The sequence below is a fragment of the Peromyscus leucopus genome, chromosome 12, assembly GCF_004664715.2.
Source record: "Peromyscus leucopus breed LL Stock chromosome 12, UCI_PerLeu_2.1, whole genome shotgun sequence".
NCBI lineage: Eukaryota > Metazoa > Chordata > Mammalia > Rodentia > Cricetidae > Peromyscus > Peromyscus leucopus.
Genome location: NC_051073.1, coordinates 50,577,866 through 50,593,097, shown reverse-complemented (window position 1 = coordinate 50,593,097; position 15,232 = coordinate 50,577,866). Strand labels below are relative to the sequence as shown.

Below are 15,232 nucleotides of genomic sequence, written 5' to 3'. Positions count from 1 at the left end.
AATGAATAGAATAAATATATATGAAAATGTAACAGGAAGTTGCTGAAGAATGAAATTGTAAAGTAATTGCTATTTTTTTCTGGCCTCATTTTTCTCTATTAGCACCTTTGTAATTAAAGAAATTTTTAATCATTTAATGTGATCTAATCATCATAGGGTATTTATTGTCATGCTCTATTGATACAGTAGACTTTACTGTATTCATAGTGAAAGTCAAACTACACAAAGTATCTGAGTGTCTCTCTTGCCCAAAGTCTTTGCTGTGTGGACTTTATGAGTCTTGTGTACTAAAGGAAACGACGAACAGAAAACCTGACAGACACTTAAAGTATCAGAGGTGTCGGGGTCAGTCTTTTACACAATGGATACCCTTAGGTTTTTGAAGTAAAGGAACTGTAAATAGGGAATAGGAAAACCTTTTTCTCCAGGCAGCTAGGGAGCCTGCATCTTACCTGTACAGGGTGGCACTCCGGATTGGCAAGAGGGAGTCGTAAACAGTCAGGGAGTCAGTGATGCAGCTGTCGGCTTCCAACTGGATGGACTCAATTGAGAGACGAATCAGATAACCCACTATGGCCACTAGCTTGAAGTGACACATTAGCTGTCCCGAGGTTGCAGAAATTTCCAGAGGGTAGCGGAGGGTCAGATGGTCTGCATAGAAATACTGAGAGCAACCTTTGTCTGTGAAGAAAGAGCTTTCCTTAGTCTCGCTCACTCTCTTCTCTGTCTCTCTCTGTCTGTCTGTCTGTCTCTGTCTCTGTGTCTCTGTCTCTCTGTCTCTCTATCTCCCCGCCTCCTCTCTCCCTGCTCTTAAAGCATGACCTCTCTAGAAATCTCTACAAAAGAGTAGCAGGCAAAAATTATCATCTGGAGGACATTTGTTTTCTTTGCCAGACTAGACTCCATACTCCTCTCTTTTGGTGACAGAACCCATTACTTTGAGAAACTGCCCTCAGTGAGCCCATACTTTAGTTGGGGTTAAATACACCTCTGATTCCATAAAAGGACACATGACCAGATTGACCAATCAAAGAAGTTGGTTCAGAAAGGGGGCACATCTGCCAATCCGTATAATGGGATTCAGCTCATAATTCTATGGGAACTTTCATCTGTGTATCGGAGTTTTCTACTATGACTGAGAAAAATGGTCAAGCCCAAGCTTTCACTTGATACCACAATGGAAGCTACGCTTGAGAGCAAAGCCTCAACATAAGAAGGTAGAGATATAGTCTTGCCAGCATTTCATTTTAGAACTTGGTTCCCATCATGCCTAAAGCCAACTTATTCCATATTTGTCTCAACTGTGTAATACGTCAGCCTATCAAGGTTCATTTGTGCTAAAGTCACTTACATCACTTGCGACTAAAAGAACAAACGGATCACATCATTAGGAAGAGCAAGTGTAGCCAGTATATATACACTCTAGTAAGGGGTAAAGAAGAAATTCATGAACTTACCAGATCCTATGGTGGAAGAGTAGTCTGACCGGAGCCCAGCTGCATTGAAACAGTATAGAAAGAAGACCATTAGTTCCAGAGATTCGTTTGCTTGGGAAAAATTTATTCTCATTCCTTCTTTAAAATAATCAGACACATCTGATATGGGTTGTACATCCCAATAGTCCAGTGAGGAGCAGCGTTATCTAGGTATTTAAAGATAAACAGGATAGCTAGGAGATGACAGCCTCTGAAGCTAAGGATCCATGAGAATTCAATATTCTATTTCATTTGCTACCAAGCATTCAGAGTTACAAATTTTAAACAATTCAAGGGTAAAAATACAACTATATAAATAATGGTAATTAGTCTTATGACTGAAATAGTAAACATAGTGTGGAATTTCCCACTAGAGATTTTTCACTTGTTCAAACAAAATATCAGCTACTTAATGGACAACTAGTATATGTGTGTGCATATAATTGGTACTTATACATGTAAAGCTTATATCAAAAGACAAAACTGCAGAAATTTTGAATAATACCACGTTTTTCTGTCAAGACAAATGGTGCCATTGTGTTTCCATGGAGCTGAGGCACAGCCTGATTGAGAGCATTGGTGTAGACAAGGTGGAAGGGAGTAGACTGGTGGTGGGCAGGTTTTAAATGCTGGCCTTTCGTGAGACAGTAAGAAACCTCTAGCCAGCTTCTAACTAACCACAAAGACAAAAAAAAAAAAAAAAAAAAAAAAAAAAAAAAAAAAAAAAAAAAAAAAAAAAAAAAAAAAAAATGATGGCAATGCAATGCATTTACATATTTTCCTCCTTAGTTCAATAAGGCAATGAAGATAATAAAGTGTGGTTAGTTATTTTCACGCTATCCAAATACACATCTTAATTCTTAGGCCACATCCGTTTCCTGATGCATGACTACAACATGATCTTCAACGAAAGGCACTAGACCTATATAGGCAAAAAGCAGGCAACTGGCCCACTCACTTGCACATGGCGCAGGTGTACAGATGATGCAGCCGTTATGGCTGTATTTCCCACCCTAAATACAGATGTGCAAAAGCCTCAAAAGATGGAGTCTGATTTCCACGTGTGTGGGCTCATTTTCACACACAAAAGTCTGTGTCACCTCATCCCCACCTTAACCTCAAAAGCCTCAATAAACAATGTCTCAGGAGCCAGCAAAATGGCTTAGCACGTAAAGGCTCTTGATGCCAATGCTGGTGACCTGAGCTTGATCCTCACAGGATGGAAGGAGAGAATCAGCTTCCGCAAGTTGAACTCTGGCCTACACACACGTGCCATGGTATGTACAGACACACATCCAGTTTAAAATGTAATTTTAATAAAGACTCAGGACAGCCGGTTCTTCTTTTTCTCATCTTTCCATGCTCTGCCCGTTTTCCCCCACATTGAACTCTCACGTGACCTTTCTTCTCTTCTCCCCCTTTAGTTTACCTCGGAAAGCCTTCTTTCTAACTTTTGCCACTCATCCAGGGACCAAATTAAACTTTCAGTCCCCAGCAACAACACTCATAAAATAAGACAAAGGAAAAGATCAGACAAACCTCAGTGAAATTCTTCTATTCTAGAACTTCCTTCCTTAGGGACTTAGTCTGAAGATGCTTAAGAAACACACCTTAATAAATATAATTTTGCTCACAATTCTGCTTTTCAAGTATACCGTGTATAACATTTAAGAATTTCCCTCACCAACGATAGCTGCAATGTTCAACTGGTCCTCTGCTCCTAGGATCGTGGAAGAGTCTATACTACAATGTTACCTCTGATAATGGTGAGTATCAGAAGTGGTATTGGAAGGAATGTTTAAAGGAGAATTACCCAACAATCACCATTTAGTACCACAGAGTCCATATCCACAGCCAGGCCCTGCAAGCTCCCCACAGAGGTGCGGTTTATGATGCTGGTTTGGATGGAGTCCTTCAAGATGGCTGCCACGCACTCCTCACAGAAGATGTGGCCCTTGGCATGTGGCATGACAAACACAATCCAGAAGTGGACCAGGAGACCGCCCTTGTTGTTACTACTACAGTGAAGAGAGAGAGAGAGAGAGAGAGAGAGAGAGAGAGAGAGAGAGAGAGAGAGAGAGAGAGAGAGAGAGAGAGAGAGGTGTTCAAGGGTGCTTCTTAGAAAGTAAACATTCCCAGGAAGGTAGAAACTGACAGATTCAAGCCCACTGAGAACACCCTTCAAATGAACCAATGCCCTTCCGTAGGTTGTCTTTGGTCCTGCTATAAGGATTGGAAAGAGCAAGTGTCATACTCTGTGTGTTCTGATCACTGTGTTGGATGTGTGTTCTAATCACGGTGTTGGAGTCGAGTCTGAAAGCGTTACTCAATAGCTCCATCTCCACAGAGATCCCTTTAAGGGTATCAACCAGTAGTCACTTCGAATAATGACAATTCAGTTCTGCATCTCAACATGTCTCCACACAGTATGACATCTGCTTTGTCCAATTCACCTGCTACTTTTCCAGTTCTGCAGATGTGAAAATTGGGGACAAATGTAGTTCAAAATCACACAGTGAATCACAGCTAATACGTAGCGGAGCTAGAAAGCAGGGTTTAGTTTTCTTTTGAAACTGGCCATAGGGTCTGCATCCCCAGTTGTGTGGATACAACATGCTTTGAAAAAAAAAAAAAAAAAAAAAAAAAAAAAAAAAAAAAAAAAAAAAAAAAAAAAAAAAAAAAAAAAAACGTACGATGCTGCTCCGTACTAGGTAACTTGGAAATGGAAGTTAAGGAAAACAAACAAGTTGATTGATTCCTTCCAAGGCTTCTCCAAACCTTGACTCCATTCTTGGGTTTATGAGTCTCTGCAGCTATATGAAGGGTAAGAGAAATGTGATTATAGTATACGGAGCACAGTTTTTCGGGAAAAAAAATTATCATTTTTTCATGAGAGTCTTTTTTTTTTTTTCCTCAGATAATCTCTAGTGGCCAGCTTGTCACTGAACATATTTTGGAAAGTAGCGGTTGTGTCTTGTTCTTTCTCCACCATCCACCCACCGTGGTGACCATGTGTGTGACCATTTTCTCCAGATGTGCTGATTCCATCTGGGTGAAGGGAGGCAGACTTAGTAGATATAAAACAGACCTGGTGTGGCAGCCTGGCAGATGGGTGGGTCATTAGTTTCGCTAATGGGGTGTTTACCAACCATAGTCTCTGAATGGGGAATCTCTGTCCTTCCAGGGCCCGTCTGCAGGGTATGTAGCAAGGATGGTAAGAATCCCAGGACGAGGGACATGTGTTACCTGACGTCTGCAACCACAGACTGCTTATAAAATTTGGAGAAAGCAGATGTTGTATAAACCAGGTTTACCTGAAAAATAAAGAGGTTAAATGGTCATAATTCTTTCAAACTCAGTTTCCTTAGGGCTGCATTCTAACAGTTATTAGTGAGGAAAGCAGGCCTCACACCGAAGGCTTCTAACTCCAACCCAGACATCATCTTCTGAACTTAATTAAGTCCTTGTTTCTGAAGCAATTCTTAGAATGCTTTTATTCTGATGTGAAGAATCGTCAGTTACTCTGACCCATGTATTTCTGTCTTTAAAATCTGTCATCAAGTTTAACTTCCGAGTTCTTCCCATTCCTAATATTAGGTTTTTTCCCCATAGTTAACAAGTGTATTTATCGCCTGTTTCAGACCTGGTTATGCCCAAGGACAAATTCCAGTATTAGCCACAAGGCGGCGCATGGTGCCCATAGTCCGGCCAGCCAAGTGAGCTGGTCCAAAACTTCATTGGCTCTCAAAACCTTTTTCAACCAATACACCTTCTTTGTCTTTGCTTAGCTTTCCTAATGCTAAACTCATTCTCCTCTCCAACTCTAAATAAAAAAAAAAAAACGCCCACCTAAATGTCCAAATCTTAAAAATTCTATAATATTGTGAGAAAGAATATGAATAATATGACGTTTAAAATAACCATTCAGTGGGGCTGGAGAGATAGCTTAGCGGGCAAGAGCACTGGCTGCTCTTCCAGAGGACCTGGGTTCAATTCCCAGCACCCACATATTGGCTCACAACTTCTCTGTAACTCCAGTTCCAGGAGATCAAGCATCCTCACTTGCAGCCAGAACACCAGTGCACAGAAAATAATAATAATAATAAAATAATCATTTTTTCATTATAAAAAAAACATGCAGCACAAAAAATATATTGCCTAAACCTACTGAGCTACATTGCTTTGGTTTCACCCTCCCTACATAGTAGGCATCATTTGCAGCATAACTGGTGCACCTATATTTGAGGTGAAGGATTTACTGCTGTAGCTATTGGCTGTCAGTATGAAACCATCTGACCACTGCTGTCCTTCCCAAAACCCCTCCTCGTTTCTCACTGCAGTGAGGTCCCTGGCAACCCTCTGCATCGCTGCAGAAGTCCAAATTAGCAGAAACCTTCCCATTCTCGCTCTGTGCCAGGAGCCCTGAATGGATTATTTTCTTCTAGATGCTTTTAGGGAATTGTCTGAGGAAGTAATCAGAAATATGCATAATTCATGGCAATTTTGATTTTGTATTGTGTATAATGTTAAAAAAAACTGGGGAATAGCTTAAGCACCCATTAAAAATGGATTTGTTAACTTTGAGACTATTAACACTTGCTTTTAAAAGAATATTTGCTTGCAAAGGAAACATGAGATGCAATGTTAACAGAAAAATATTACACTATAAAGATAACGGCTAATACTCCAATATTGCAATGCCCTCATGTCCTTTCAGGCCAGAATCAGAGCTTTGTCTCTGGAAATGACATTGAAAAACTGATTATCTTTTTTTTAAATATATTTTTCTGAATTTTACTAATTTTTATGATATTTATCATTTGAATAAAAAGGACATATTGGTTTTGGTTTTTGAGTTTTGGTTTTTTGTTTTGTTGTTGTTGTTTTTAAGTGAAGAGATGGCCACTGTAAGGCTGGAATAAATGTGTGGAAATCACAAAATCAATCAGTATGTTTGAACTCCAGAATTGGAGGATATTTTAAAGATCACATGATAGTTTCTATTTTACAGAGGAGAAAAACAGAGGTTGAAAGAGCTTTCTCCTTTTAATATTATGATAGGAAGAATGTGACTGTCTCTTACAGTGAACATGGATGAAATGGAACTATATTTTGAAACACAGATGAACTCAATTCCCTGTTTTCCTTCAGCAGCTTTCTTTTATGTGCCCTGCCCGCTGTTTCCTAAACTCAGTGAGCTAGGACACTTAGGAAGCCCACCCATACTCCACCCTCCTGCTCCTGCAGGCTCCACCCTCCTGCTCCTGCAGGCTCCACCCTCCTGCTCCTGCAGGCTCCACCCTCCTGCTCCTGCAGGCTCCACCCTCCTGCTCCTGCAGGCTCCACCCTCCTGCTCCTGCAGGCTCCACCCTCCTGCTCCTGCAGGCTCCACCCTCCTGCTCCTGCAGGCTCCACCCTCCTGCTCCTGCAGGCTCCACCCTCCTGCTCCTGCAGGCCCCACCCTCCCGCTCCCGCAGGCCCCACCCTCCCGCTCCCGCAGGCCCCACCCTCCCGCTCCCGCAGGCCCCACCCTCCCGCTCCCGCAGGCTCCACCCTCCCGCTCCTGCAGGCCCCACCCTCCCGCTCCTGCAGGCCCCACCCTCCTGCTCCCACACCCCCCAGCCTCACCACTTGCTGTACTGTCTTCGCCATGGAGAGAAATTCCCGGGACTCCTTCTGCCGGTACTCAGGAAGAAACTCAATGTTGGTGATGCGGAACATCCCAACAAAATAAAAGGCGTCCTTGCTCTCTGTCTTACCTGCAAAACAGGAGAGAAAGCAATGAGGAGATTGTGGCAGCTAAGCAACTCCTAATGCGTGTTGGCAGGAGTCCCCTAAAATGATTTCATCTTGGACACATACGTACTTTAGTGCATCATAACCTGTGGAAGTGAAAACAGAATTAGTGACATCTCTTCCATTATTGTGGCTCTTGATACAGTCTACCCTTCCTGTCTGCTACTGGTAAATACTTAAAAGCAAGGTTTAAAGGTAAAAACTAGACTTCTTGGACTTTCTTCTACTGTCTCTAGAGAATTAAGAGCATACACAGTTTTCATGAGTTCCATGTCTGAAAGATGTAAGATAATAAATGATGCACCATCACAGTCTGGGGAACAGTTAGTGTGATGAGGAAAGAAAGAAGAAATCCCCTGGCTCTTGGGAGCTTTCATTGAGCTGACTTGGGTGCCTAATATTCAGTAGTGAGCCCAGGCTTCTGCTCTGTCCAACATATGGAGCACTTATCCTTACCAGCATGACCTTCGACTCAGCATGGCGTCACTCCTACTCAAATCTGCTCTGGGAACTGTAAGACTAGGTTTCTTGGCCTGAACTTTGCTGACAGATGGACAGGGACAAGGCTGGCCGCATCTGCATGGACTCAGGATCCATGAGAATGAGGAAATGGCTGGGAGAATTGGAGTTTTGTCCTCTTGCACCTCCTCCCAATATTGGGGGTTGAACACGTGCTAGGCAAGCACTATAGCACCAGACCATAGTCACCTTTTCATTTCCAAGGTCTCTCTCTTCTTCCACAGCTGCCCATGGATTTTTCTAAAATATATTAATTCATGCATGCCTTTACTGCAATGCTGGGACTCAAACTCAGGGCCTAGCACATGGAGTCCAGTGATTGCCACTGAGCTATATTCCCATCTATTGGTCTTTCAAGATAATCTCATAAGAACAGCCCAGGCTGTCCTTGAATTCCAAGTCTCCCTGCCTCTGACTCTTAGGTGTTAAAATTACAGTCATGTGCTGCCATGCCAGGCTTCTCACAGGGCTCTGCAACCCCGTTCTCTGTGGCAGTCACCCCTGGGCAGCCCTTTCAAGCTCTCTGAGGGAGGGAATGCCCAGTAAACCATTGTTTTACCTCAGCCCCCAACATAGTAAGTTCTGGGCTTACCTTTGGACCTCAAGACGTTTGGTGCGGAAGAAAAAGATGGAGGGGCGTGGAAATGAGAAAGAGAATATCCTCATGCTAGCATGGGGCCTACCATCAGGTGAGGCTAACTAAAAGAGGGTCGGATTTCAAAGACGAAATCTAAGGGAGTGACAGAAATCAGCCCTCTTCTAGAGTCTATTTGGGGTCACTTGGGCCAAAGCCAGTGAGTGAGGCTGTGAAAGGATGGGGAACACAGAGTAAAGGCGGGAAATCTGCTTTGGGGGGACACATTTTGGTCTTCTGTTTGTTGGGCTTTGATCACTATCAGGTTCTTGACTGGCAGATCATCGTGCCTCACTAGATCTCACACTTAAAACTAGTGATTGCCTTTGGTTTTGTTTTTCCACAAAGACAATTTCTATATACTTATTTATTCATTCATTTTTTTTTAAAGAATCTCACACCTCGTTCCCTGATTAAGGGGCAGAACATCAGCAGTGCAAAAATGATCAGTTTAGCATTGAATCTCATTATATTTACTTAATACTTTTAGCTCAGACCAGTGTACAAGATCCTTGCTGGTTTCCCTGATTAACTGCCTCAGTTCTCATGGCCACCTTCTATGACCAAATTGGATATGTCAAAAACCCTGCTTCTATTAAACAATTCTTACTTATTCAAACAGGTTTTCTTTTGTTTCCTACCACTGTTCTGTCTCCACCAAATGACCCTCTCTTTTTTATACCAATAAGCTACTTCTGTATAGTGTCAATGATAGGGTATTGCAAACATGTCAGTTGGCGTGCCAGGAAACTATGAGTTGTATATGCTCTGTGTTCATATGAAGTGTGCTGTCTTCATTGCTCATTGTCTTAACTTGCCCTGTAGGTCTATAATCTCCTTGGACTCAGAAATGTTATCTGGCTTACCAGTCTGACTCTTGCCTATCACAGAGGTCAACTCACCTTGGCACTCCTACAATGTATCCAATGAACTTTCAGGAGACCATTCTGGAGGCCTTCCATCTCTAGATCCATTGGGTGTCCCTCTCCAATAATGACAAAGTAATCTCTTCAGAATGAAAACATAACCCACATCCTTTCTTGAGTACCACAATGTATCCAATAAACTTTCAGGAGACTGTTCTGGAGGCCTTCCATCTCTAGACCCATTGGGTGTCCTTCTCCAATAATGACAAAATAATCCCTTCAGAATGAAAACATAACCCACATGCTTTCTTGAGTACCAACTTGTGGGCTTTTCAAAAGTAGAAAACGCATCCGTAAGAATCCTGGCCTTGAGGAATAAGCAGCTGGCCTGGGCAAGGCCAGATCAGCCACACACATACGACCCCAAGTTCACCCTGGCCTTCTTTGAAACAACCAATAGGGACCCTGTAACTATGCTTCTTGCTTCTGTAACCGCGCCTCTGCCCTGGAATCCCATAAAAAGTCCCCTTTGCCCTAGGAAGGGGCGCAAGTCCTCTGAGAGACTTCGCCCCGGGTACCCATGTATCTAATAAACCCTCTTGCTTTTGCATCTGAAAAAAAAAAAAAAAAGAATTCTGAAGATTGCCTGGGTACTTAAATTATGCCAAGTTATTGAGAATCAATTTATAAGGATAAGCAAGTGACCTACACTGCTCAAGAACATTCATGAATTTCTTTGCCTAGAGTTCTCCTGCCTTACAATCACATTTCAATTTCTTTGACAACAGATGTAGGCAAACTGATTTGCAACTCAGCATTTCTGACACTAGATGTGTGGGTTTTGTCTCTGCATCAAGCAACTCTCCAACTCTCTGCAAATAGCATTGGGTATCCAATGACTGTGTAACTTATGCTGACCACACAGCTGCTGCCTCTTTCCCATAATAACATTTTGGCCTCAGATGTCAACTACAAGCAGTGTACCCCTAAGCAATCCATGTTGCTTCTATAAATCAGTGGTTCCCACAACCCTCTCAGCTGCGATCACTTGTTAAGACACTTTGTTGTTATTTACTCATTATTCATGGCTTGTTACATATGATACTATGAAGAACACAAATGAACCATTAGGTGTGCAGCCTGGGCAAGCTTGAGCCTAGAAGCTCCTCTCCATGCGGGCGTTGAATACAGCACCTCACATCAAATTCATCAACTCAAAAATGTTCGGAGACATGATTTGTAGGTGTTTTTATGTATGTCCTATTTTGAAGGTGTAATTGATTAAATCATTAACCATTGATGATCAAATTTAGTCTCTAGCTTCTCTCCCGTTTCCAATACGGTCTAGAATTGAAAGATACAGCCTGGTAATGACATGTTTCCTTCTGTCTTTCTGGGCACTTTCAGGTACCAGTCATCTCATCAATATTAGAAAAGCAAAATAAAAAAAAAAAAAAGCAATGTTCTTAGAAGTTCTGTATTAGCAACTAAGAACTAGACCATGATGAAAAACTGTAACAAAAGACACTCCCATCTACCATCATTTAGGAAGTTATAAGAATGTCAGACGCCCTGTATCAGAATCCACAGGCTGAGACCACATATACATATATTTCACTTACGTGCTATTAAGTGTACTTTATGTCAAATACATTACACACAATGGGAACACCAATGCAAGTCAAGCAGTTACCAGGATGAATTAGTAAGTACTCAGTAAGAAAGAGCCTAGTTGTCACATCTGCCCCCAAAAGGATCAATCAGATTGACAAAAGCCTAGTTACAGAGGTAAAAACAGAACTGGGAGACAAAGGTGTTTACATGAAAGGGGGAGCCGGAAATTTAAGGTTGCCTAGTGACAGGCTGTAGGCGGAATGAGGAAATGAAACAGCTTAGTGTTCCATTCATTTTTTTAAAAGCTACAAATGCATCGCATTTATGAGTAAGCCAACTCCCCCTGGGCATCCTCCCCAGCTCCCTTCCCATCCCTCATCCCTCCTCCTTTTGTCCCTCCCCGCCAGGGCAAGGAAGTGGTGGTGATGAAGAAATGGCCGACTGCTCTAGCGGCTTTCTCCCCTTAAAGTCTCAACTCCATTCTTGAGAGCTGTGTGTCTGTCTGGGAAAGAGAGAAATTCTACCGGACGTACCCAGAGACGGACTACGCCTGCTGATTTAGGCAGAACTTACCCTTGCCCCCAAAGGAACTTAAATTGTAACTTACTGATATAGAGCCACAGAAGTGTCCAGGCTGTGACTGCCAGGATGAATAAAAACACCGTGAAGAGAATGATCTTATTTTGAACATTCCAAAGGGGAACTCTCTTCTTGGGCTGCTTGCGAGGCCTGGGTTTGCCAATGGGTCTTCGAGGTAGTCTTCTCCCTGGTAGCTTCCCTGGGACACTGACCACCTGAATGGAGATGTTGGAGATCTTTCAAAGAAAAGACGAATTATCGATTAGAGGTCATCTCAAACGTAAGTGGGGCGACTCATGCAGGAGAAATTGGTGCTAAAAGGCCCATCAGTCATGCCTGTGTGAGTGAAGTAAGTGGTTTTCAGTCAGTTACAAAACGGACCGCAGAAAAGCTAGACGTTAGAGCTCAGTGAGTAAATGTGCTTGCTAGCAAACCTGATTCCTCTAAACCAGTGGTTTTCCACCTTCCTAATGCTGCGACCCTTTAATTAAGTCCCTCATGTTGTGGTGACCCCCAAGCATAAAGTTATTTTCGTTGCTACTTCATAACTGTCATTTTACTAGTTATGGATCATAATATAAACATCTGTGTTTTCTGATGGTCTGAGGCTACCTTTGTGAAAGGGTCACTAGATCCCAAAGGGGTTGTGACCCACAGGTTGATAACCACTGACCTAAACCCACAAAGGCAGAAGGAGAGAACAATTCCTGCAAGTTATTCTCTGACCACACACACGCATACGCACTCCTGCACTTTCTTTTAAAAGAAGAAACTAGACGTTGTACCAACCATAGAGTGTACCTTCCAGATCCTCGCCAACCCTGTTGAATGAAGCCCTGGAGCTGAGGCCTGACTGCATAGAGCCCAGCAGACAAAGGGGTCTAAAGGTTAGGAAGAGGGGAAAGGACTACGGTGTGAGGTGCCTGGGTGGACACAGCCGTCCCTGTGTATTTTTTTAGGGTGTTCGTTTGTTTTTAATTCGAGTTTCAGAAGGGATTGGGTTCGGGGGCATTCATTTTATGAGACAAGATCTTACTAAGTAGCTCTAGCTGCCTGTGAATTCACAATTCTCCTGCCTGTGTCCTAGGTGTTGGGATTCCATGAATGGATTATCATGCCCAGATGTTTTTTTACGGCTTTTGGATGCTTGTATTATTCTGTTTTTCTCTTGTACTCTTATTATTTCTGTCTGGTGGCGAGATTGGAAATAAGAATACAAGTAAGTTTCTCACAGAAATATATTGATTTCCTCACTGTTGCTCTCTGAGCGTGGGTTAGGTAGAAAATCTAAAGAGGCGTGGTGATTTGTGCGGGCCTGGAGGATGGGACGCCAACACGATTGTTTTATCCCTGACAGCTGCTGAACTGATTGGTGACTCAGTTTCTCGATCATAAATAAGAGGAGAATTTTAAACTAAAGCAAGAAGGGATGAAGCAGATGACTCATTGGCTAGTCAAATTGCTCGTTTGTGTGCATCCTGTTGCTTGAAAGGAGGAAAACTACATTATTGAACTTTTTCCCCTCCTCCTCTTTTATTTCCTCCTCTGCCTTCTGTCATCCGATGCTGTGAATTCTTTAATAATGCATCCGGGAGTTTAGCTTCTTAGACAAAGAGATTTATGCATGTCAGGGTAACTAAACGCCAGCGATGAAATAACTTTTAAACACACATTCTTTTAAAGGGAGCAATCCAGGAAAAAAAAAAAGACAAAGAAGGAGCCTCCCAATAGCTGTGTCATGGTTTTCTCCTCTGTCACCCTCTTTCTCTTTCCTTCAGAGTACCACATCTTCCAGTCTTTAATCCTGCCAGTTAATGGGCTAATCTGGGGCCAAGTACACTTTGCATTATTCATGATGCCCTCATTCTTTTTTGGCAAACATCCTTGTCAACCCTTGAAATGACATGTTGCCCATATCTCTCACGGTGACCCTGAACTAGACAGACTTCACTTAACGTGGCTTCTGGAAGGGGCCAGTTTGTTCTTCTGGAAAGAAAATAAACCACTGTCAGATGAGTTAAATGTGGTGCCAAGCTACTTTTAAGCATAGCGTAACTCCAAAGGAGTAAAAGAAATGAACAGAAATGCCAACACATGTAGATCACCAAGGCTTAAGCTGGATCTTTAAGAACCAGAACATATTATAGGCAGTCTCAGTTAGCACTACTGATTAAAGTTTAAAGTGGAATTTACGTAGAGATCAGTACAATTTCCTTGGAGTTTTCTAAAAACAGGTACTAATTAATTACCAACTACGGTCTTTCAAAACAAGCTCACATTCAACAAAATCCATTAAGTAATGCAAAAAAAAAAAAGTATTTGTTTTTGTCCTCTTTATTTTTACAGCCACATGAACCCATTTCACTACTAGGGTCAACAGTACACAGTGTTCAAGGAAGAGCGAGGACTTCCCACATTGCACTTACTTTCAGGTCTGAGGATTTGCAGGAAGCATCACTGTTTTCTTTGTCCATTTTCAGGCTTCTGTGTGTCCATCCAGTGTTCGCTCACTTCCCTACATGATCCCTTGAAAAGAACTGAGAGACAGTCACTGTGTTCCGCTAGCTTACAGAGGACTGGAGTCAGCTTACCTTCCCCGGGTCCAGTTCAGAAACTGAAGCTGTCTCCCTGCTTCCCTGTAAAGTTAAAGGGACCTAGCACTCAGCGTTTCCCCCACCATGAACGGTTTCTGAATGTAACTCTGTGAAGAACCAAGGATTCAGTTCCCTACCAGAAACTCAATCCAACAGTCTAAACACATTGATGATTGTCATTCAGATTGAGATTAACCAAATAGACATTTTCCTATTGTCATCTGTGCGTCCTCATCTTAAAAGTAATTTCAGAATGATCATCCCGCTCTTGCTTTTCTTATCTGCCTTCTTCAAAGAATATAGACCAACCTCATTTGCTTAGACTATCAGAGGGGGGCCTTATTCTATTGTTGTTAAGATGTCTTTACTGATTGTCTAACAGAAAAAAAATCAAGCAATTAAACTGGATGAGGTAACACACTCTTTAGTCCTAGAACTTGAGAGATAGAAACTAAAGGGCCAAAGTTGGAGGACATCCTCAACTATATATGGAGACTTTGTCATCGCCCCGCCCCCGGTGCCCCCCTCCCCCCCCCCCCCGCCCTGTCAAAAAAAAGTCATTAAGTTTCTGCCTGGTTAGTATGTCTGCATGATCCTTAGGGAACCCTCTCCAATCCTGCCCTCAGTTATCCAGCCCTTAGAAACCTGCTTCCTACCAGGATTTCTTCTCTCTCTCTCTCTCTCTCCTTTAAGTCTTGGAGCCTAAGAAAACCCAGGAGCCTTTCTGATGTAAATCCCTTATCCTCATCTCTTCCATAGAAATCTGAATAAGATCCAAGGATGGAAAGAGTAATCCTGGAAGATAAGGTCAGAATTCTGCTTGTTGCTGAGGAAACACACACAAGTTAAACATCTTTCTCTGAGACATCTGGGCATCAAAAGGATGCTTTAGGCTTTATAATTTAAAGGATCTAGAAGGTTTAAAATTAGGCCTCTTTAATGGTTCACTCTGATGTATTCTACCTTTTTCTAGAACAGAAACATACTCCATTAATATAGGAAAAATATCCATACTACACAGTGGTCCCTAAGCAGTGGTCCCTAGTGAAGACTGTCTTGGACCCAAGTGCTGTGGGATGGCCTGTATGTCAAATCTGTTGCTCTGATTGGTCAATAAATAAAACACTGATTGGCCAGTGGCCAGGCAGGAAGTAG

At 42.4% G+C, this 15,232-nt stretch overlaps 1 protein-coding gene across 1 annotated transcript in view; it reads right to left on the bottom strand.

Annotated features, from left to right (window-relative positions):
• Positions 1-14,492, bottom strand: part of Tmprss7 (transmembrane serine protease 7) — a 34,685-nt gene extending 20,193 nt beyond the window's left edge. Inside the window, exons 1-7 of the mRNA XM_028872061.2 lie at positions 13,910-14,492; positions 11,512-11,719; positions 7,104-7,234; positions 4,722-4,789; positions 3,300-3,493; positions 1,458-1,496; positions 453-681 (exon numbers count right to left, since the gene is read on the bottom strand). Of these exons, the coding sequence (XP_028727894.1) occupies positions 453-681; positions 1,458-1,496; positions 3,300-3,493; positions 4,722-4,789; positions 7,104-7,234; positions 11,512-11,719; positions 13,910-13,957 (917 nt within the window). The 5' untranslated portion in view covers positions 13,958-14,492. The remainder of the gene's footprint in view (positions 1-452; positions 682-1,457; positions 1,497-3,299; positions 3,494-4,721; positions 4,790-7,103; positions 7,235-11,511; positions 11,720-13,909) is intronic.
• Between the last annotated feature and the right edge of the window lie 740 nt (positions 14,493-15,232).